The sequence below is a fragment of the Monodelphis domestica genome, chromosome 6 (genome assembly GCF_027887165.1).
Source record: "Monodelphis domestica isolate mMonDom1 chromosome 6, mMonDom1.pri, whole genome shotgun sequence".
In the NCBI taxonomy this organism is placed as follows: Eukaryota; Metazoa; Chordata; class Mammalia; order Didelphimorphia; family Didelphidae; genus Monodelphis; species Monodelphis domestica.
In genome coordinates, this window is record NC_077232.1 from 259,471,299 (window position 1) to 259,493,007 (window position 21,709).

A 21,709-nucleotide genomic window follows, 5' to 3' on the forward strand; every position below is an offset into this window, starting at 1 on the left:
TGGAAGGGAAATCTTCCTAACGTCAGGCCCGTTGCTCCATCCCCTGGGCCACCTAGTTGCTACTTTAAGGTTTACAAAGGAGTTTTGGTTTTAAAAGATTACTCTATTACAAAAATGAATAATGCAGAAATAGGATTTGAGGGATAATACATGTATAACCCAATGGAATTGCTTGTCAGCTCCAGAAGAGGGGGAGGAAGAAGGGAAGGAGACAACATGAATCATATGACCATGGAAAAAAATTATAAAATAAAAGATTTACAAAATGTTTTATTCTCAATAGCCCACTGGAGCAGATAGTGCAAGGCATTATTACCCCCATTTTAAAGGTCAGAAAATGAAGACGGTAATTAAGAGACTTGCTCAGAATCTCCCCTCTAGAATGTATGAAAGGCAGGACTAAAATCCAGATCTTTTTGCTCCAAAATGAACAGTTTGTTATGAGGTTGAATGCAGGCAAAAAATATGGCAATTTTAATGTATTTCATTGTGACACTTGTTTCTCCTAACTTTGCCAAACACATTCATTCAAGTTGACTACTTAAGGCAGAAGTGTGAAATATGATCTAAAAAAACTTAAAAGTTGGAAAGGAAGCTCACACTACCTATCATTAATGCCCTTAGAGTCCTCAGTACTCAACTAAGGACAATCTCAACCCAATTTATTAGAAAGATTAGAGAGGGGGCAGCTGGGTAGCTGGGTAGCTCAGTAGATTGAGAGCCAGGTCTAGAGATGGGAGGTCCTAGGTTCAAATCTAGCCTCAGATATTTCCCAGCTGTGTGACCCTGGGCAAGTCATTTAACCCCCATTCCGTAGCCCTTACTACTCTTCTGCCTTGGAACCAATACACAGTATTGATTCTAAGATGGAAGGTAAGGGTTTAAAAAAAGAAAAGAAAGATTAGACAGAACTTTAGTGAAAAGATGGGCAAGTGATTGAGAAGAATCCAGAAGCCCCCTCAAAGAAAAGTAAAACTAAAGAGATGATCTGATCAGATTCCAAAGAAAATGAAATCAATTTATGTTAAGGTACATAGTGTAGTGGTTACAGTGCTGAACCTTTTTAGTCAGGAAGACTCATCTTCCTGAGTTAAAATCTAGCCTCAGACTTAGTGATCCTGGGTAAGTCACTTAACCATGTTTGCCTTGGTTTCCCCATCTGTAAAAAGAGCTGGAGAAGGAAATGGCAAACCACTCTAGTATCTTTGTCAAGAAAACCCCAAATGGGGTCAAGAAGAGTGACTGAAATTGTTCAACATAGTAAAGACATTAATTTTTAAAATGGTCTTGATGTCACCTGAGATACTGGAATGTGCATTTCTCAGCCTTCTTACAGAAGTAGCTTCCTAACAAAACGTTTTTAAAATAGATAGGACATACAAATTAGCAAGGCAATGTTGGTACTACCATATTAAGTTTGTGGGATAATAAATAAGGGACTCTAAGGAAATTTGGAGCCTTCTGCCCAATTTGGGGAGCTTTTCTTTTCCTCTATACTAAGGAGATTCTGGGGGAATTTGTAGCCAAAATATACCTCGAAGGACTTTTTCTGCTCAATAGCTGGTCCTGAGTCAGAAAACCAAGAGCTACTACTCTGAAAGAGTTTATTCCCACAAGAAATGACAGATATCTTTAACCTGGCTGAAAGAACACTGGATTAGGTAGGGAGCCAGTCCGTGTTCTGGCACTAACCGGATCTCTTTTTCTGCAAAATAGGGCTGTTAGTGGTGGAAAATGTGGTCTCTGAGGCACTTTCTAGCTCTGATGAGATCTGTGAGATTTGGATTACATTATATCAGTTTAGCCCTAATTTTAGTAAAAGTTCCATGAGCTCTGTGACCCTAATTAAGGAGTCTCAGCCCCTCAGAGGGCTAAATTTCCTTTGTAAATTAGGTTGGGTTAAGTGACTCTTATGGACCATTTTAGTTCTAACATGATAAGGGCTTTAAAGAGATTGGTTTAAAACCCTGTCTGCTCCCTTCTCCAAATCATGTTTAAAGGGTGCCACTCCACACTCCATCCTGGCAAGGAGGTTTCTTGGATTGAGACAAAAAAAAACCCTAACAAGTCAGCACCTAGTTACCAAATAGAACTGGTTGAAATAGAAAGCTCCCAAATAGGCGGTTTCATCTCTAGGCACCCCAGGTCCTCCTCACATGTGCCCTTCACCTTCCTGATTGCCCTTCTCTCTCTGAAAATAACACTCAAGATGTGATGTGACCAGAGTGTAGCACAGTGGGACTGTTCAACTCCTTGTTCCTGGGTGGCCCTGCCTCTCGATACAGCCCAAGATCAAATCTGTTTTTCTGGCAGCCCTAACAGATAACAGAAGTTTGCACTCCTTTAAAATCCTCTGCCAGATAAAACTGCCTTTTAGTTATATGATACCTACCTCATTTTCTATTTAGGAAATTGAGCTTTTGAACTCATTTATCCCTATTAACGTTCATCTTATTGGATTTAACCCACTCGCCTTTATTTTGCTGATTCATTTCAGTCATGTCCAACGCTCTGTGACCTCATTTGGAATTTTCTTGGCAGAGATGCCGGAGTGGTTTGCCATTTCCTTTTCTAACTCATTTTACATGAGGAAACTGAGGCAAACAGAGTCAAGTGATTTGCCCAAGCTTACACCACTAGTGTCTTAAGAGGCCAGATTTGAATTATATCTATTTATATCTTGTTAAATCTTCATTTAGTGTTAGCTTTTCTTAGCTTCATGTCATCTTTAGGTTTTATAAGAATGCCTTTATACAAGTAATTGATAAAAATGCTAAACAGCCCAGAGCCAACTGTTAAATCTATGCTTTGCTGCACTGGATATTTCCTTCCAAATTAATAAAACGTTAGTTAACGGCAATTCTTTGGTCATTCGATCAGATTGGAATTCGCCTAATTTGTATGATGCCAACCCTCCCAACTTTTACACAAGAATAAGATAAAAGAATGACTAAGGTTTTTATTTTTAAAAACTAACTAAACTTTATGGCCTCCCTGTGATCTACCAATCTAGTCACTTCTCAGAAAAAGAAATAAAGTTAATCTGGCATATCCTGTTCTTGATGAAACCTGAGGGTTCTTTGTGACTGCTTCCTTTTCTACAATTACTAGATAATACATTTAATAATATATTCTAGAATTTTGAAAAATTGAAGTCATGCTCACTGGTCTACCCTTAGAAGTCTCCATCTTCTCTTTTAAAAAAAATCAGAAGAGCCTCTCATTCATTAATTCCACAGCTCTTCTTCCCTTTTCTATGATTTTTCAAATATACCAACAATGCCTCACTAATTACATATGCCAATTCCTTCAGCAAACAAAGATATATTTCAACTGGGTCTGATGACTTGAACTCATTGATGGCAACAAGGTATTCTCATATTTTCTTTCTACTTATCTTGTTCTGTCTTTTCCAATCCAAAGACCATTTTCCTTGTCTGAGAAAGCTGAAGTAAAGGGGAAGGTTCCTCTCTGTTCTTGTTTGTCATCATCTACTCCATCTGGAGTAGTGGACCTAGCCTGCTTTTAAGTTCCATTTTCACCAACTGAACTAAAAAACACACAAAAAATTTAACTAGGTTCAAATTGTTTTAGCACCCCTGACACTCATCTTATGTAAGTCCATGCCATGTCTTATATTTATTAACTATTACTGTTCTTTGAGAGGCAATGAGATGGCTCAATAGATAGAGCACCAGGCATGGAGTCAGGAAGACTCAAGTTCAAATTTGGTCTTGGATAGTTAGTAGTTGTGTGACCTTGGATAAGTCATTTAACCCTCTTTGCCCCAGTTTCCTCATCTATAAAATGAACTGGAGAAGGAAATGGCAAACCACTCCAATACCTTTGCCAAGAAAACCCTAATTGGGGCCACAAAAAGTTGGACATAACCAAACAAATGAACAACAATAAAACCATTCCGATATTGCAATTTCTGTATGTGACTTTTTAAAATACACAGATTACCATCAGGAAAAGCCTAATTCCAAACTCTAAAATGCAAGGATATTCTGAACTGGGGGAAAAGGCAATTTCAGATCATTAGTTTCCTCTGCAAATTACCCACTGACACAGAATCAACTGGCTGAAGATTCTAACAAGTCTATATTCCTAACCTTTTCTCAAAAATATATGCCATTGGCTAAATTAATTATAGTATATGAATATAATAAAATGTTATACATGGACAGTTTCAGAGGAAAGTGGGAAGACATGAACAAAATTGGGAGCTCAATTTATACAATAACAACATTATAAAGAAAAGCACCTTTGAAAAACTTCTGTACAATAATATGATAAATCACGATTCCAGGAGAGCAAAAATGAATCACAGTACCCAATACAAAAGTAAAACGTAGGCAACACAGCTGTGGGAATTTGTTTTCTTGAACTATTTATTACAAGAGTTTTATTTTTATTTGCTCTTTATATATGTTATATTCAATTGTGGAGAAAGGAGGGAGAAATAATAAATGCTTGTAAATAACACCATTATAAATTCATAAACACACACATTGGGTCACAGTAAATGAGGGTGATTCAGCACAAACCTATTACCACTCCTGAAAAAAAAAATTTATGCTTGGTTGATAGCATTTTCAAATGAAATGAATGTACTGAACATTTATTGCCAGATACTCTTTTAAAACAATAAATAATCCAGGGTACATAGAAATTACTAACCTTATAGAGAATGAATAAAGTTATAGTCCCTTTTTGTAATTTCTCCAATAAAAATTTATTTTTAAAATTGTCTATCAACTTCTTTAGCATATAATCACTTTCCTGTGATATTACATTATAATTTTAGATTTTTTATGTTTCTCCACAAAAACCACAGTTCCAATTAAAAAAAAATAATCCTAAAATGTTTCTTCCTGATTCTTTTTAAGACAGTAGTAGTTCTGGCCCCTGCCTACCTTCAGTGGCTCATGATACTATCAGACAAATTTTTATTTAAAAAAAATCTCCTTAGAGGGATCCATTTGTAAACCAAAGAATCTTTGTTTTAATGCAGATAACAACCCCTTAAGTTATTTGGATTTTTTAAATCCTGTTTCCTTTAGTTCCTAAACTAGAGCTTCTACTGCACCAGAATCTCCTTATAGCAAAGCATTTACCTATGACATAGCTGTCATGGGAGGATTGAATTGATGCCTGTTGAGTTACAACATATTTTCTTATTCATATAAAGATTGAAAAAAAAAGAATTTCAATTAAAGTACATAAGTGTTTGAAAAATAAGTATTTTACACTGCCAAGAATAAAAGGAGTTCTGTATGTTGAAAACAATGATATCACATACAATTACTCACAGATAAATAATTTTAGGAGCATTACAGAAATCTTGGACTAACAATCTGTTAAAAATCAAGCTCAGGAGTATGATTTTGTTGCTGTAACACAAAGCAATTCTTATTTTATAATAGAAAGGCTTGTTCCATTTTTAAGACCTACATAAATATGATTCTTCTAGATATACAAAGTATCAAATACAAAACAAGTATAGGAAGAAAACTACATGGCAGAAATAATGATCAAATCAACAAGATTCACTAAAACTACAGAAGATATCATTTAGGCCATTCAAAGGCACTTGTAGACACAAATGATGGAAAATTCAATATAGTAAGAGTTTACACTTCAGAAATGAATGCAATTAGTCCAACACTCATACTTCTTTCTTCTTCAATATTAGTGGACCCACATTATCTCCTGTTAATTCATTGTGTTTATTATGTGACCCATCACAAGCAGGAAACTAGAAAGGGAAAAAATTAAGAGTGTTATTATTCAGAACATAAGATCTAATCAACTTAAATATTGACTAAACTGAATAAAAAATACTGATTTTGAAAAGTAATTATCAAGTACTTCTTACCAAAATGCTTTATTTTATTTCTTATCTGACACAACAAAAAAGTTTCTGATACTACTTACAACCTTCTTTCTTTTTTAGTATCTCAAACCAAGCAATTAAATAATTAAAACATTGTTGAATTTTGTCTTAAATCTAACAAAGTTTCACATCAGGCAAAAGATAGGTTAACAGAAAGTCAATGCAAACTCCTAATAAATTTATATTGCAACTTTAAATTAAAAACTATCTTAGAACAAATTTATTACATTGTTGTCTGGGTCCAATCACCAGGAACTCAAGTTTCTACTACCAGACAATCACTATCCAAGAAACAAAAGAAGATGATGAAAGATTTCCAACTGGAAGTAATACTGATGGCTTCAAACAAATCATTTTTTCTCTTTTAAAAATATAACAATATAATTATTTATCAGCATATTAATATAATTATTAATATCACATGTAGCATGTGTATCACATTGATATAATTAATTATATAACATAGACAAATAATATGCTTATAATTATAAATATGTAATAAATACTTTTAAATGAGAGGAAATATTATTATAGATCTTCTAAACCAGTTTAAATTTTTATTCTAAACAAAGTTTAGTAACTTATACAAATTTTCACTGAAAAATAGCTCAACAATCTTTCCCACCGCTCTATTTTTCAAGAATACAGCTATTTTTAAAACACAACTAAACACATATTGAGAAATGGAGAAATTTTAAAATATCAGAAGAAATTTTCCTACATGTGGAAGAAATCCAAATTTTGATTTAGGGAAGAAAAAGTGCCACAACTGCAAAGAATTTTAGTGTTTATATAGAAATAAGTATCTTACCGTCTTAGATCTCCAACATCTGCAGTAAGCAGCTTTAGTAAGGCACAAATCTTCAATGTTTATTTCATTCACTACTTTTGGATTTTCCTTCTGAATCTTGAGATTAATCAAGCTGTCTTTCTGTTGTTTTTTCTTGGGGAGGAATGGACGAACTGCAAGGTATCCTAGCAGTGCAAGTACACCCAGGAACGGTAATAAACGAAGCCATTCTGAAACTAAATACATACAAATTTATTAAGCCCGGCAGTACACCATCTTTTAAATCAGGTGCAAACTGGTGCATACATTAAGGAAACCACATCCCACACACTAAAGATGGGATGTTTTAATGGGCTAATTGAAGACATCACATTCAATCATCACTGCAACCTACGGTAAAAATTTACACATGAACAATAACATCAGAATTAATTCAAAATCTATCACTTATAACCAATGACACTGGTGTTCTTAGGTAAAATGAAAGCCCAGAGAATATGACTATAAATTAATCCACATTTTTCATCATCTCTGTGAAACTAAATTAATATCTAGCCAAAAGCATAAGCATTGGTCATTTTAAAAAGTTTTATTAGTCTTTTATTATTTACATCATAAGTTTTCACCACTATCCCACTCCCTCCCCAAAAACCATCCTGTAAAATAAACAATATTTTATAAAGAAAAAAGTGGAAAAATCCAGGATGCTATCAATATATGATAAGTCTGGGAACAAGAACCATATAAAACACCTCACTTCCATGAAGAGATGAGTTGGGGATATCCTCTCATATTTCTTTATTTGATTCACACTTCATCTTTCTAATTTTGCTACATTTTCTTTTGATTTTCTGTGTGTGTGTTTAATTGTTGTAGTCTTTGTGTCTTGACTCTGTTTATTTCCCTCTTCTTCATCTGTTCGTGTAGATATTTCCATTCTTCTCGGTAGTCATCGCATTAAACATTTCTTTTGGTAAAAATTCTATTGCATTCATGTGCCACAATGCTTAGCCATTCCCCATTCATCAGGGACCTACTTTGTTTCCAATTCTTTGCTATCACAGAAAGTGTTACTATACATATTTTGGTGTATATAGGAATCTTCTTCCTATAAGCCCAAGAATGGAATCTCAAGATCCAAGGGGATGGATATTTTAACCACTCTCTTTACATAATTCTGAATTGTGCTCCAAAATGATTGTACCAATTCAAAGCTTTATCAACAATGCGTGAGTGTTTCCAGCATCCCACAACCCCACTAATATTAACTACTGCCCTTACTTTTGTCATCTCTGCCAATTTGCAAGCTGTGAGGTGAATGAGACCTTAGGGTTGTTTTGATTTGTGTTTCTCTTATTATGAGTAATATGAAGCATTCTTTTCAATGGTCATAATTCTTCTGAGAACTATTTCTGCATATCCTTTGGCTCTATCTAATAGGGAATGGCTATTAGCCTTAAATATGTTTGTTAATTATTTACATGTCTTATATACTTAAGCCTTATCAGAGAAATCTAATACAAAGAAAGGTATTTTTCTCATTCAGCCACTGCCCTTCTTGCCCTGGGTACATTAATTTTGTTTGTGTAGAAGCTTTTTGGTTTCATGAAATCAAAGGTAACGACTTTATTTTTGTAAGTGCCTCGGTCTCTTGTTTGGTTAAAAATACATCCCCTGCCCATACCTGTAAGAAGAATATAATGTTGCTCTGCTATTTCAAAAACTATTATGGAACTTAATTTTGAGGTCTTAGACCATATAGAATGTATTGTGGATGTGGTGGTGCTTTTCTATCAGTCTGCATTACCGTTTTCCTTGCAGTTTTTATTAAATAGGGAGTTCTTTTTGAAGTAATTTATGTGTCCCAGTTTCTCGAACATGGGGTTATTGAATTAAATCCTTCTTGTTCTCCCTTGTCTGGTCTGTTCCATTGATCTACCTCTATATTTTTTAACCAGTACCAGCTGATTTTGAGGACCTCTGCTTGGTCAGGAAGTATCATTCACCCTTCATACCTATTTCTTTTTATCATTCCCTTTAATATTCTAGATATTGTTTTTCCAAACAAATCTTGTTGTTTTGTCAAATTCTATGAAATATCTTCTAAGTAATTTGATTAGTAGAGCATTAAAAGTGTAAACTAATGTTTGTAATAGTTATATTTTATTATATTAGCACAGCACAGCCATGGAAGCACAGAATATTCCTTGATAAGGACTTTGTAATTGAAATTATACATCTTTGTGTGCTTTATTAAGATGCTTTATGCATTTTGTAGTTGTTTACAAAATGGGATTTCCATTCATATTATTGCTTTGTGGATCTTATACAGAAACACTGTTGATTTATGAAGATTTATTTTGTAGCTTGCAACTTTGCTCAAGTTATAATCTCAATTAGTATTTTTGCTGATTTCCTAGTATGCCATCAAATTAAATATGCAAATAAGGCCTGTTTTACCTCCTCTTTAGCTATCTTTATGCCTTTAATCTTTCATTTGTCTAATTGCTGTTGCTATCATTTAATAGTGGGGGCTTGGGGGCAGTTGGGTAGCTCAGTGGATTGAGAGCCAGGTCTAGAGATGGGAGGTCCTAGGTTCAAATCTGGCCTCAGACACTTCCCAGCTGTGTGACCCTGGGCAAGTCATTTAACCCCCATTCCCTAGCCCTTACTACTCTTCTGCCTTGGAACCAATACACAGCATTGATTCTAAGACAGAAGGTAAGGGTTAAAAAAAAATAGTGGGAAGAGATGGCACATCACTTCACTCTCATAATAGAAGAAAAAAGTTCTAGCATACCCATTGCATTTGGTGCTTGCTTTTGGCTTTAAAGAAATGCTTCTCATAGTATTAAAAAAGATAACTCAAGAAAATTAGATGGCTCAGTGAACAGTCAGGCCTGGAGGTGGTAGGTCCTATGTTCAAATGAGGACTCAAATATTTCCTAGCTGTGTGACCCTGGGCAAGTCACTGAACCCCCACTGCCAAGCCCTTATCACTCTTCTGCCTTAGAACTGATACTTAGTATCATTTCTAAAACAGAAGATAAGGGTTTGGGGTTTTTTTAGTTTAAAAAAAAAAAGGTCCCTCTTTGTCCAAACTTCATAAGATTTTTATCATAAAATTATACGTTATCAAGGGCTTTTTCTACATCTATTGAGATGAGGTGGTTTGGGGTGCGGTTTTTAATGTGATAATGCTGATTATTTTCTTAATGCTGAACCAGCCTCAGATAAGTCACATTTGGTCATAATGATTTCTTGAATAAATTACTGTAGTCTGACAAGATTTGTTAAAAGAAAATTGGTTTTATTAATTATATGAATCTAAATCTGGTATTACATTAATATTAATATGTGTCTGATAATCTACAATTGGTATTCATTAATGACATTATATATTCCTCCTGTGATTTTCAGCCTTCCCTGGTTTAGATAGTAGGAAAAAATTATTTCTCTCATAAAAGGAGTCTGATAGGGTGAGTTTTTGCTCAGTTTCAAATTTGTGTATTATGGGCAATAATTTTAAAAAATAGAATTCTACAAGGCCATCAAGATTAGGAGTTTTTTTGTTGTTTTTTTCTTTAGGGGTTCCATTATTCATAATTCTATTTCCTTTTCTGAAAATTGGGTTAAGATCTCTATCTGGTCTCCTGTCAGTTTGGGTAATTTTTGAAGGTATTCCTGTACTTTTTTCTGTATTGTCAGTTGTGGAAAATTAATATTGAATTATAATAACTTTTATATGAAACCTCTCAGGTTATGAAGGTCAGCCAGCTTCCAAGATACAGTTTCTCCCTTAAGGTATGAAACAGTGTTGTGTCCTTCCTTGTTAAGGATTAAGGACTGGGAGCCATGGTGAAGTCTGACTGATTAAGAACTTGCTCTTGCTGCCATATTGGGATGTCCCAGGCACATGGTAGGGAGGAAGAGGCATGTAGGCATTCTTAAGGTCCACCTCTTCCTGTGATGAGGTAGTGGGGAAGCAGTTGGGATCTCTAGGTCCACCTCTTCAGTGGCTGTTTGCCAATCAGAGATGTCAAGCATAGGGACAGTGATGCAATCACAAGGGCATATATAAGATATATACCAGGGTTTGCTTGCTCTCTGTTGTCACTCTCTTTTGCTAGCACTTTCCTGAGCCCTGCTCTTTTGCTTGAGCTCTATGGCATCTATTCAGCTGGAAGAAGTTCACTGGCTAGTTTAGATTGTCTTGAGTGGTCAATTAAAAAGCTTTAAAAATACCTCCTCTCAGGGGCAGCTGGGTAGCTCAGTGGACTGAGAGTCAGACCTAGAGACAAGGGGTCCTAGGTTCAAATCTAACCTCAGACACTTCTCAGCTGTGTGACCCTGGGCAAGTCATTTAACCCTATTGCCTCGCCCTTACCACTCTTCTGCCTTGGAGCCAATTGGCTCCAAGTCAGAAGGTAAAGGTTTAAAAAAAAAATACCTCCTCTCAAGAACTTCAATTGTTACACAGTTGTTAACATATAACTGCTGTGTGTTTTAAAATTCTGTACCTCCCAATGCAGCTGAGGAAGTCTCCAGGTGTAACGACTTTTCTTGCCAATGGACCCAGGCTTCCAACGCCGAGAGAGTGGGACTGTCTCTGTGCCTCGACTTTTCCACTTAAATCTCCTTCACGCACAAGTGTCTTTGTGCACACTCATCTACATCACAGATGAAAGCTCACAAAGACAATCGTCATCCTCGGTCACTGAGAGACTACTACTACTACTACTACTACTACTACTAAGTTCTGAGTATTTTTTTATTTCTTCTGGTTTTGTTGTGATTTCACCTTGCTAATTTGTATTTAATTTTTAATTTTCTCCATTTAAAAAAAATCAGCTAATAGTTTATCAACTAATTCTTTTCCAAGAACCAGTTTTTAATTTTGCTTATTTCTAGTTTTATTGGTTTATAGTTTACCTATTTCTCTTCTAATTTCTAATATCTAGCCTTCTAGGCTTATTGGGGAGGATTCTAATTTTTTTAAATGCTATTCAGTTCATTAAATCTCTTTCAATTTTGTTAATGTATTATGATTTTTAAATCTCCATCTTGCTTGGTCTAGCACCCAAGAATGTGCACACCCACACTACCCGGTCATGTGCTAGTCAATGGCAAGTCAGAAATAACTAACTGCCCACCTGGGCTGTCCTAAGCCAAGCTTGAGCCACCATTGGCACGTGAGGCACAGGAAGTGAGGTAGAGAACAGCCTCTGGAGTTCGCTCACTTCCTGTGGACAGGGCTAGGCGCCAGTTCGTTCTAGGAGCCGAAGAGGGAGAAGGCCCACAGGCAGCTTTCCTTCAGATTGGTCATGTGAGTCAAGGGACTAATTCTCTTCTCTACCTTGGCCTTCCAGGCCTAAACTCCCTCTGGCTCTGCCAGAAGGTCGAGTTAACCTTTTCCCTTTTCCCCTTCTTTCCTTCTCTCCCTCACCTTCTTTCTTACTCCCGTTGTGATTAAGCCACCATAAACTCCATTCTGACTTGAGTGTTTCATTTTAGGAATTTCATAAGTGATTCCTTGGCGACCTTAAATTAATATATATCAGTCTTTAAAAGTGATTTTAATATCACAGTATATAGGGATATGACTTTTTCCCATGAAGACTGCTTTGGCTGCATCCCAGAAAAGTTGGTATTTTTCTCATGATTATCATTCCCCCACACACACATAATTAATGTTTCTATGATTTGTTCTTTAGTCCACTCATTATTTAAGATTTCACTTTTAGGTAGGTCTCCATTTGCATCTGTGTTTTCATTTATTGTCCCTGACCCAATAATTGTTTATTGTGTTCTGGTCTTATATATTCACTATTTCTGACTTTACATTTCTTTATAAGATCTCTTTGCCTGATATAGCATCAATTTTTGTAAAAGTTCCATGTGTTGCTAAGAAATACATATATACATTATCCACATTCAGAGGAAAAACTGTGGGAGTAGAAACACGGAAGAAAAACAACTGCTTTGAAAACATGGGTCAAGGGGATATGGCTGGGGAAATAGACTCTAAATGATCATCCTGATGCAAACATCATGGAAATAGGTTCTGATCAAGGACACAAGTAATACCCAATGAAATTATGCGTCAGCTGCGGGAAGGGTAGGGGAAGGAGAGGAGTAGGAAATAATGTGATTCCTATAACAAAGGAATAATGTTCTAAATTGACTAAATTAATTTTTAAAAAAAGAAATGCATATGTATGTGTGTGTGTATATATATACATATATATTTTCTTACAGTCCCCTCTAAAAGATGCTGCAAGTCTTCTAGCTCTAGTTTCTCTAGCAATCTTCTAGCTCTAGTTTCTCTAGCAATTTGTTCAGATACATATTTTCCCTTTATCTTTGTTAGATTTATATAAAACCAAGAGGATACTGAAATGTCCTGGCACTATTCTTTTACTATCTGTCTTCCTACAGCTTTATGAATTTGGATGCTAAGGCATTTGAAGCATATAAATTTAATACTAATCAAATTTTGGTATCAACAGTTCCTTTCAGCATGATATATTTTCCATGTTTATCCCTTCTTAATTTTTTAATGTTAATTTTTGTTTTGTCAAATGGTATGACTGCAACTCTTGCTTTTCTGGATTCATTTGATGCATAATAGGTTGGGGGTTTTGCTTTCTTATCCAATCTGTCACTCTTTTCCACTCTGATTGTTTAAAACTTCCACATTTAAGGATATGAACTAGTTTTATAATTTCCTCTAATTATCCCCAATGCCGAATTTTTTTTCCAAATTATGATCCCCCCACCCCCTTCTACTGTAAACACAGTACTATGGCTCTCCAGTCATCTTGGCAATTTTTTTTTAGGTTGCTCTATTCCCAATAGACCTATTCTTCTTACCCCTAATCCTCTTTCCCTTTAGATTTTGCTTATTATTAGTTTCTTTTTCTTTCCCACTTTTATCAGGTTAATCTTCCTCTCTTTCCCTCTGCCCCTTTCAAGTAGAATCCTTCTTCCTCTCCTCCTTTTCAACTTCCTTTATCCCTATATTCAACCAGATTGAAGTGAAATTCATTTTATTCCCATAACATTTTTTCTCTCCATTCACATGACCACTGCCTCGTTCTACCTCTTGCTTGGACTACTACAGTTAGCCTCTTATTTGGTCACCTTGCTGTTGGTCTCTTTTCTCTCCAATCTTTCTTCTACAAAGCTGTTAAAATAATCTTCATAAGGCCTAGTCCTGATCATGTGACGAGTCTGCTTCAAAACTTTCAATAAATCACCATTTGTAGTTCTAGCCTTAAATATAAACCACTGCTCAGTCTGAGAGAAACTCTATAATTTGGTTCCAATATACCTTTCTATAACTGCCCTTCACACAGTATGCCTTCCCATCAAACTAGTCTGCTAATTCATCTCTAATCCCAACATTCCATATTTTCTTTTAATGCATTTAGCACATGTACACACATATACACGTTCCCCCATTTCCAACACATTTCTTATGTCTGCCTGTCACATGTTTATATTCCCTTATGATTCACTTCAGGTACTGAGGCTTCCTTGGTCCCCTCCTATTCATTCTTGCATTACATCTTATCTACTTACTTGTGTACATACTGCATCTACCAAGTGTAAGCTATGAAGATAGGAAGGAAGACTCTGGATTCAAAGTACAGTTCTTTTACAGAGAGGTACTTAAAAGATTTGAATTAAAATAAATCAGAGACATACCATTCCTCACTTTGGTATTCACTCAATAAGGAGCTGAGTATCTTTGTCAAGTCCTATGCTAGGCATCATGAGAGAAAAAAATGGAAGACAGCCTAACAAGGGAACAACAATGAAGTAGTATATAATTCCATTTCATATGTATTTGCTGAGCACCAACTATGTGCATAGCATTTTGTTGGGTACTGGGGTGAGGGACACACAAAGTCTAAAACACTATTTCTGTGCTTCAACATCTTACATCCTAGTTGGGGAAACAAAATTGATACACATTCATTTTCACGGAAATCACTAAATCTTCCTTTGTAAGAGAGGGGAAGAATAGATGGCTCTATCCTGTATAGCCTGGAAGTATAGCTTCATGGGGCCCAAACCCACCACTAATCCGCTTGGCAGCATTGATCTGTTCCATTTTGCTATTCCTTGGGCAGCTTGGCGGTCCATATTCCCAAGGGCTTGTCATACCACTGCCCACCTGATCAACTTAGCCTTTTGCAGCTCAGAACTCAAGAGCTCAAACAATGTGCAAGCACCAACTTCCCCAGGATCAGAGATTACACATGGATGCCACCACACTTGACCTAATAGGTACTCCTTGTGAAAGCAGCTATGCAGGTATAGTGGAAAGGGCATTGGCTTTGGAGACAAATAACGTCTTTTTCAAATGCGAGCTCTGCTACTTACTATCTGCATGATCTTGGCTAAGTCACTTAAGCATTTTATACTGCACCTTAGTTTCCTTATCCATAAAAATGGAGGTAGTACCTATATTACTCATCACATGAGGCTGTTGTGAGGATCAAATAAAATAATGAATACACAATAAAATGTAGACTATAAACTGCTATATAAATGTCATATTTTTAAAAATGTTAATGTATTACTCCATATAAATATGTGCTATTAAACAGACAAGAGTCAATCATATGTAAACATTTTGTTTAAAATGAGTAAATTGCATGTGAGGATGGACCTGATTGATACTGGAATATAAGGTGACAGTTAACTGAAGAAGCCATCTGACAGATGGTTAAGTCATTTAACTACTTCATACTTTAATGTCTTCAAATGCAAAATATATTATTTAATGCTATCCTTCAAAATGGGTAATATTCTTAAAGTATTATAAAATATAGTATACACACTAACTGGCATAATATTTTTGTACAGAAATGCAGCCATATACCTATAATAGGAGTTATGAAGCTATTCCTGCCATTTGAACCAATCACCTCATTACTAAGCTTACAAATGAAATATAGTATTAAAATAAAAACAAACACAAGACTATATAAAAATTTTCAATGAAGTTTTATTTACAATAGCAAATAAGTGGAAACTACCTTAGTTCAAACCATAGTATAAGAATAAAGAAATGACAAATGAGTAATTCAAATGGACAAACAAGGATAGACAAACAAGGAAATGAAGTGTGAATAAAACAGAATCAGAATAGTTACACTATCCACAGCTATCTAAAAAACAATAGCAATAATTTTTTTTATACCTAAGAAAATAGATAAGAAGAAGAATGGAAGCAAAGTGGATATGTTTATTATTTTGATAATGTTAAATTATTCTTAAAATTATAATTTGGAACATAAGCTTTATATATGAATATTTATTTGATTACATTTGTTGATGGTTACTAAATTTAGAATAAAACAAATACTCTCAGCAAATACTATTTTCTGAAAAACTTTAAACTAATTTTCCTCAAGAACACTGAATGTTATTCTTTATGTTATACAACAGGGAGAAAGTCTATTATATCTTCTAACACTTTGTAGTTCCTGGTATATAATTAATAGGCACTTAATAAATGCCTGTTGTTTGGTCATTCAAAAAACAGCAGACTCAAGAGAATCTCATTACAAATGTGCTGGTCATAAAATTCAACTTAATTATATTACTACTGTAATGGGAAAATAGCATCCTTGGACATAACCTCTCTTTGGCTCAGTTACTGCATCTGCAAAATGAGGAAAGATGATGAGGGGTTATAAGATCATTTCAGATAATGACTGATGGAACAAGGAGCATTTATTCTGGAAAAATGAAGATTAAGGTGAAACATAATAGCTATTTTCAAATATTTGGAAGACTATCTTAAAGTAAGATTAGACTTAATTCTGCTTGGTCTCTAAAAGAAAAATAAGGAATTAGTAGAAGTTACAAAAAGGTAAATTTAGGATTGACTTAAGGCTTCCTAATATTTAGAGCTATATAAAAGTTGAATAAGTTACCACAGGAAGAAAGGAAAAAAAAAACAAGCATTTATTAAGTATCTACTATATGCTAGGCACCATGCAAAGAGCTTTATAAATACTATCTCATCTGACCCTCACAACAACCCTGTGAGGTAGGTGTTATTATCATTCCCATTTTACAGTTGAGGAAACTGACATGTAAATGACTTGCCTGTGGTCCCCCAAAGTGTTTGTGGCCACATTTGAACTCGGATCTTCTTGACTTCAAGCCAATCTATCCACTGTGCCACTAGTTTGCCTCTGTACCACTCTGAGAAAGAGTGGATTCCCCTTCATGAGAAGTCTTTAAACAAAAGCTTAATGACCACTTCTCAGATGTATTTTGGTTGTATATAGGGGATATTTTTCCAGGAAGAGATTGAATTAGATTATCTCTAAGATTCCTTCACATTTTTAAAGTCTATAATTCTATAATTCAGACAAAAATAGTGAAATCTGAAGTAGCAGGTTTAGGGAAGAAATAATAAAGGTCAATTCTGGACAATGTGTGTGGTTTTTTTAGACTTCTTTGATTTTTGTTGGGTTCAATTTCATAAGTGCAAGAACTCCCAGGCAACTCTTAATTCTAAGGAGTAAAACTCTTTTCTTATCTCTTATCTTATCCTGGGGAAAATCCACATTAAGAAGAAGGTAAGTTTGGAGGAGATGTGGCAAAATTGGGACACGAATGCATTGCTGGTAGAGTTGTGAATTGAACCAACCATTCTGGAAGGCAATTTGGCACTATGCACAAGGGGCTTTTAATTAAAAGACTGTCCACCCTTTGATCCAGTCATAGCACTGCTGCTGGGTTTGTATCCCAAAGAGATAATAAGGAAAAAGACATGTACAAAAATATTTATAGCCACACTCTTTGTGGTGGCAAAAAAACTGGAAAATGAGGGGATGCCCTTTGATTAGGGAATGGCTGAACAAGCTGTGGTATCTGATAGTGATGGAATACTATTGTGCTCAAAGGAATAATGAACTGAAGGAATTCCATGTGAACTGGAACGACCTCAAGGAATTGACGAAGAGTGAGAGGAGCAGAACCAGGAGAACATTGTACACAGAGACGACATTGTACACTGTGGTACAATCAAATATAATGGATTTATCTACTAGCAGCCATGCAATGATCCAGGACAGTCCTAAGGGACTTATGAGAAAGAACACTATTTCCAGAGAAAGAACTGTGGGAGTAGAAACACAGAAGAAAAACAACTGCTTGATCACATGGGTCAATGGGGATATGATTGGGGATGTAGACTCTAAATGATCACCCTAGTGCAAATATCAATGATATGGAAATAGGTCTTAATTAATGACACATGTAAAACTCAGTGGAATCCCTTGTTGGCTATAGGAGGGAGGAGAAGAGGGAAAGAACATGAATCATGTAGCCATTAAAAATATTCTAAATTAATTAAATGAAGTAGGAAATGGTATAGCAAGTACACACACACAAAAAGAAGCAGGTAAGAAAAGAGTGAAGGAAACAGAGGCACAGTTAGGAAAACTAAAGGACAACCAAAAGTGGGAAGTCTCTGAAGCCAACAGAATACAGTAGGAGAGGGATATTCAACAACTGTCAAAGGTAAGAGAGCTTTTTGACAGAAGCATAAGAAAAAAGGATGAGTTTTTTTGACAGAAATGAAAAATGGTCCCTTAATTTATACTTTAGGAAACCACTAGTGACTGTTAAGAGGATGGTTTTGAATATAATGGCACAGTTGAGAAGAAAACAGTAACAAACTAGAAGCATCAAATACACAGAAAGATGGAACTGAAGGAAAATGGGATCAAAGAGCCAAAAGAAAGCCTTTTTAAGATTGGGGCGCCTAGAATATGTTTACAAGTGGATGGTAAGGAATCAGTGATCATAAAAGAACTGACGTATGAGAAAGAGATAATGCCTGCCTGAACAAAGTTCTGGAAAAGGTGAAAGGATATAGGATCCAACAAAATAGAGAGACTATCTTAATGAGGAGTAGAGAGAACCCTTCAATGTCTAGAAGAAAGGCAAACTAAGAAGGCAGGAAATTTTCCAGTCATGATGGAATCTTGAGTAAGAGGCAAGACAGCCCAACATCAAACTCCCATTCCAGAGAAATCCTAAAAAAGGCACTAGATCAAATACTAATTAGGAAATCCACTGATTTGTATCAACAAATTATATTGTTATGTCAACAATACTTGATCAACTTTTATCAACAAGCAAGCCATTAGTTACCCAAAGTACTTGGAAACTGGCAGAAACACACATAGCCTACAAAGCTCTGCCTCCAGAATTAAGAAGGGAAGAAACTTTCCTAAGAAAGCCCTAAGCTGGTTGGAAACCTAAGCAGCTAGGATCAGGACTCCTGATCTATGCTGTGTGTTTACAGTTACAGTTGCATTCTGATTCAATAGTCTAGGCCCAGGGATGGTGCCCCTAAGATTCCTGAAAGGAACTGAATCTCCAGCCCTATAAACCTCAGAGACTCAGGAAGGCCTAACCTCAAGAGGTGAGGCATAAGGTTAAGGGAACACATCTGACCAAGACCAAGCAGGGGCAACCACCACACCCAAAATGCAGTAGGGGATGGGGTCTAGATCTTGCACAAAACTACAATTCAGGAACTAAGGCTAGAATGAAGAGTAAATGGACAATAAAGACCAAAATAATTCTAAGAGATCCAACGATACATAAAGTCTAACCTAGGAGGCAAAAAATAATACCCTTAACAACTACAAGCAGAAAATAAAGGGAAAATAATAGATTTTTCCAAAAGGAATGCATAAATAACTAGAAATAATAAAACAAGGGATTTGAAAAATAAAATTTAAACCTCTGTTGAAAAGAACTAGAAAGAGAATAAATAATGTAGAAAAGAAAGTGGTAAAATTTATTCCCATAATAGACTCCTAAAAATTAAAAATCAATAATTCCATGAGACAGAAATATTAGCACAAAGTCAAAAACTTGAAAAAGTAAAAGAAAATATAAGATATCTGCTATTAAATGATAGAAAGAATGCATATATGGCTTCCTATAAGAAACCCCAAAATAAAAACTCTAGGAATGTCATAGGCAAAATATAAAGCTTCAATGTCAAACAGAAATACTTCAATCAGTCAGAGAGAAAAGTTTTAAGTACTAAGAAAACACAGTCAAGATTGTATGAAGACCTGGCAACTTCTACCATAAATGAGAGGAATTAAAATTCCTAAAATATTATATTCCAAAATGAAAAAGATGAAGGCTTATAATCAAGAATAATTTGGAGTCAGTTGGGTGGCTCAGTGGATTGGGAGCCAGGCCCAGAGACAGGAGATCCTGGGTTCAAATTTGGTCTCAGATACTTTTTAGCTGTGTGACCCTGGGCAAGTCACTTAACCCCCATTGCCTAGCCCTTACCACTCTTCTGCCTTGGAACCAATGCACAGTATTGATTCCAAGACAGAAGGTTAAGGGTTAAAAAAAACACAATAATTTACCATTAAAGACCTAGTGAATACTACAACAAACAATAATTCACTTTTAATTGAAGAGAGAACTTTAAAGCATTACTCAACTTTGAAAAACAAACACAAGACATAAACCCAGAGAGGTAAATGTCTATAAACAATCAGAAGGGACTATAAGATGATGAAGTATGAACATTCTAACAGGAGAAAGTGTGCTTCTTCAGAACCTTAGTTACAGTTGCACTCTGTCTGGAAGGCACAAGGGTAAATAAAGAAGAACAGAGGTCAAGGGATGGATAGATTCTGTCCTAAAAGTTTTAAAAAGGAAAATAAAAAAGAAATATACTAGTGTAAAAAAAGAGGGGGAAGGGAATGAAACTCACTATTTCTCATAAAAAAGGTTCACTAAATCCCTGGACTTTTAAGACTCTGAGCACATTCTATCCCAGATGTTCTCTCTTAGGTAGTGGGCTGGTCCCTCTCAGAATCTCCATTTTAAAGAAAATGCCTAGGCTAACCCCATCTCTCTATTCCATTCTGCTCCAAGCTCCACTTCTGAGTCTCTGGAATTTCTTTGGTATCCTTGGACTTTCCTCTCTTTGGTATTTCCCCCTTTTTTTCAGCTTTTTAAAAATGTGTTTCCTTCAGAATATAAAGAAAGCCCTTTGTGAGAAATATCCTTTCTGCTTCTATTTGAAATTCCTCATATTTAACTGCAATGCCTGGTGCATAGTAAACATGTAATAAACTCTTATTGGCTTGACTGAAAAACATAGAGGAAGAAATGAAGGGTGCAGGTTCAGGCAAACCTTTCTTATCTGAGAGGCAAAGCAAATTTAATCACAGAAAGATGGGTTTAGAAAAAAACCAAACATTACAGGGAAAAGGATGTCTTTTCTTCACTATACAGAAATTGAAAAGCAGCAGCACAAAAGAAATTAAGACTACGCTTGAATGAGAAAATATATGGGTTGTCAGAGTGCTACATTGGTATCAATACACTTAAGGAACTAGAAGAATGCTTCACTATACCTGGCATTAGGAAAATCTGGATTCAAATCCTGCCTGACATGGATGTACTATTAAGTTTCTTAACTTTTCTGGGCCTCAGTTTCTTCATCTGTAAAATTGGGGGGTGGGGGGCTTGATGGCCTCTATGGTCCCTTCTAGTTCTAATGATATCATGATCATGTAATCCTATGATTTGCAGATAAAATCATGAAAAAGACTTGCACAGAATTAGAATACATAGAAAGATTATAGTCTGTATGAATAAAAGAAGATCCAATATAAATGAAATAACATTCATCTCAACAATTAACTGCCTGGTTAGGACCCTATTGGATAATTTGACACTAAAATATCACTAATTTCACTCTGGTAAAATACTAAATAAGAACATAATCAAAATATGAAAGTTCATAGCCTCAGAAATTGTCAGTTCTGTACCCATGCCAAAAGATGTCTGAATCTCTTAGCATAACTAAAATATATGATGTCACTACATTATGAGGTTCAAGGAAACAAAGTAATTTAGCTTCCTTTGCAAAGAAGTTGTATTCAAACTACAGAATTTGAAATCTGGTACTATCGTATTTTCCAGCTTCTGTTAAA

General features: G+C 35.4%; 1 protein-coding gene across 1 annotated transcript in view; it reads right to left on the reverse strand.

The window, feature by feature from the left end:
• Positions 1–4,376: 4,376 nt before the first annotated feature.
• CISD2 (CDGSH iron sulfur domain 2) overlaps positions 4,377–21,709 on the reverse strand; it is a 28,639-nt gene continuing 11,306 nt past the window's right edge. The window contains exons 2-3 of the mRNA XM_001363755.4: positions 6,711–6,925; positions 4,377–5,761 (exon numbers count right to left, since the gene is read on the reverse strand). Of these exons, the coding sequence (XP_001363792.1) occupies positions 5,672–5,761; positions 6,711–6,925 (305 nt within the window). The 3' untranslated portion in view covers positions 4,377–5,671. The remainder of the gene's footprint in view (positions 5,762–6,710; positions 6,926–21,709) is intronic.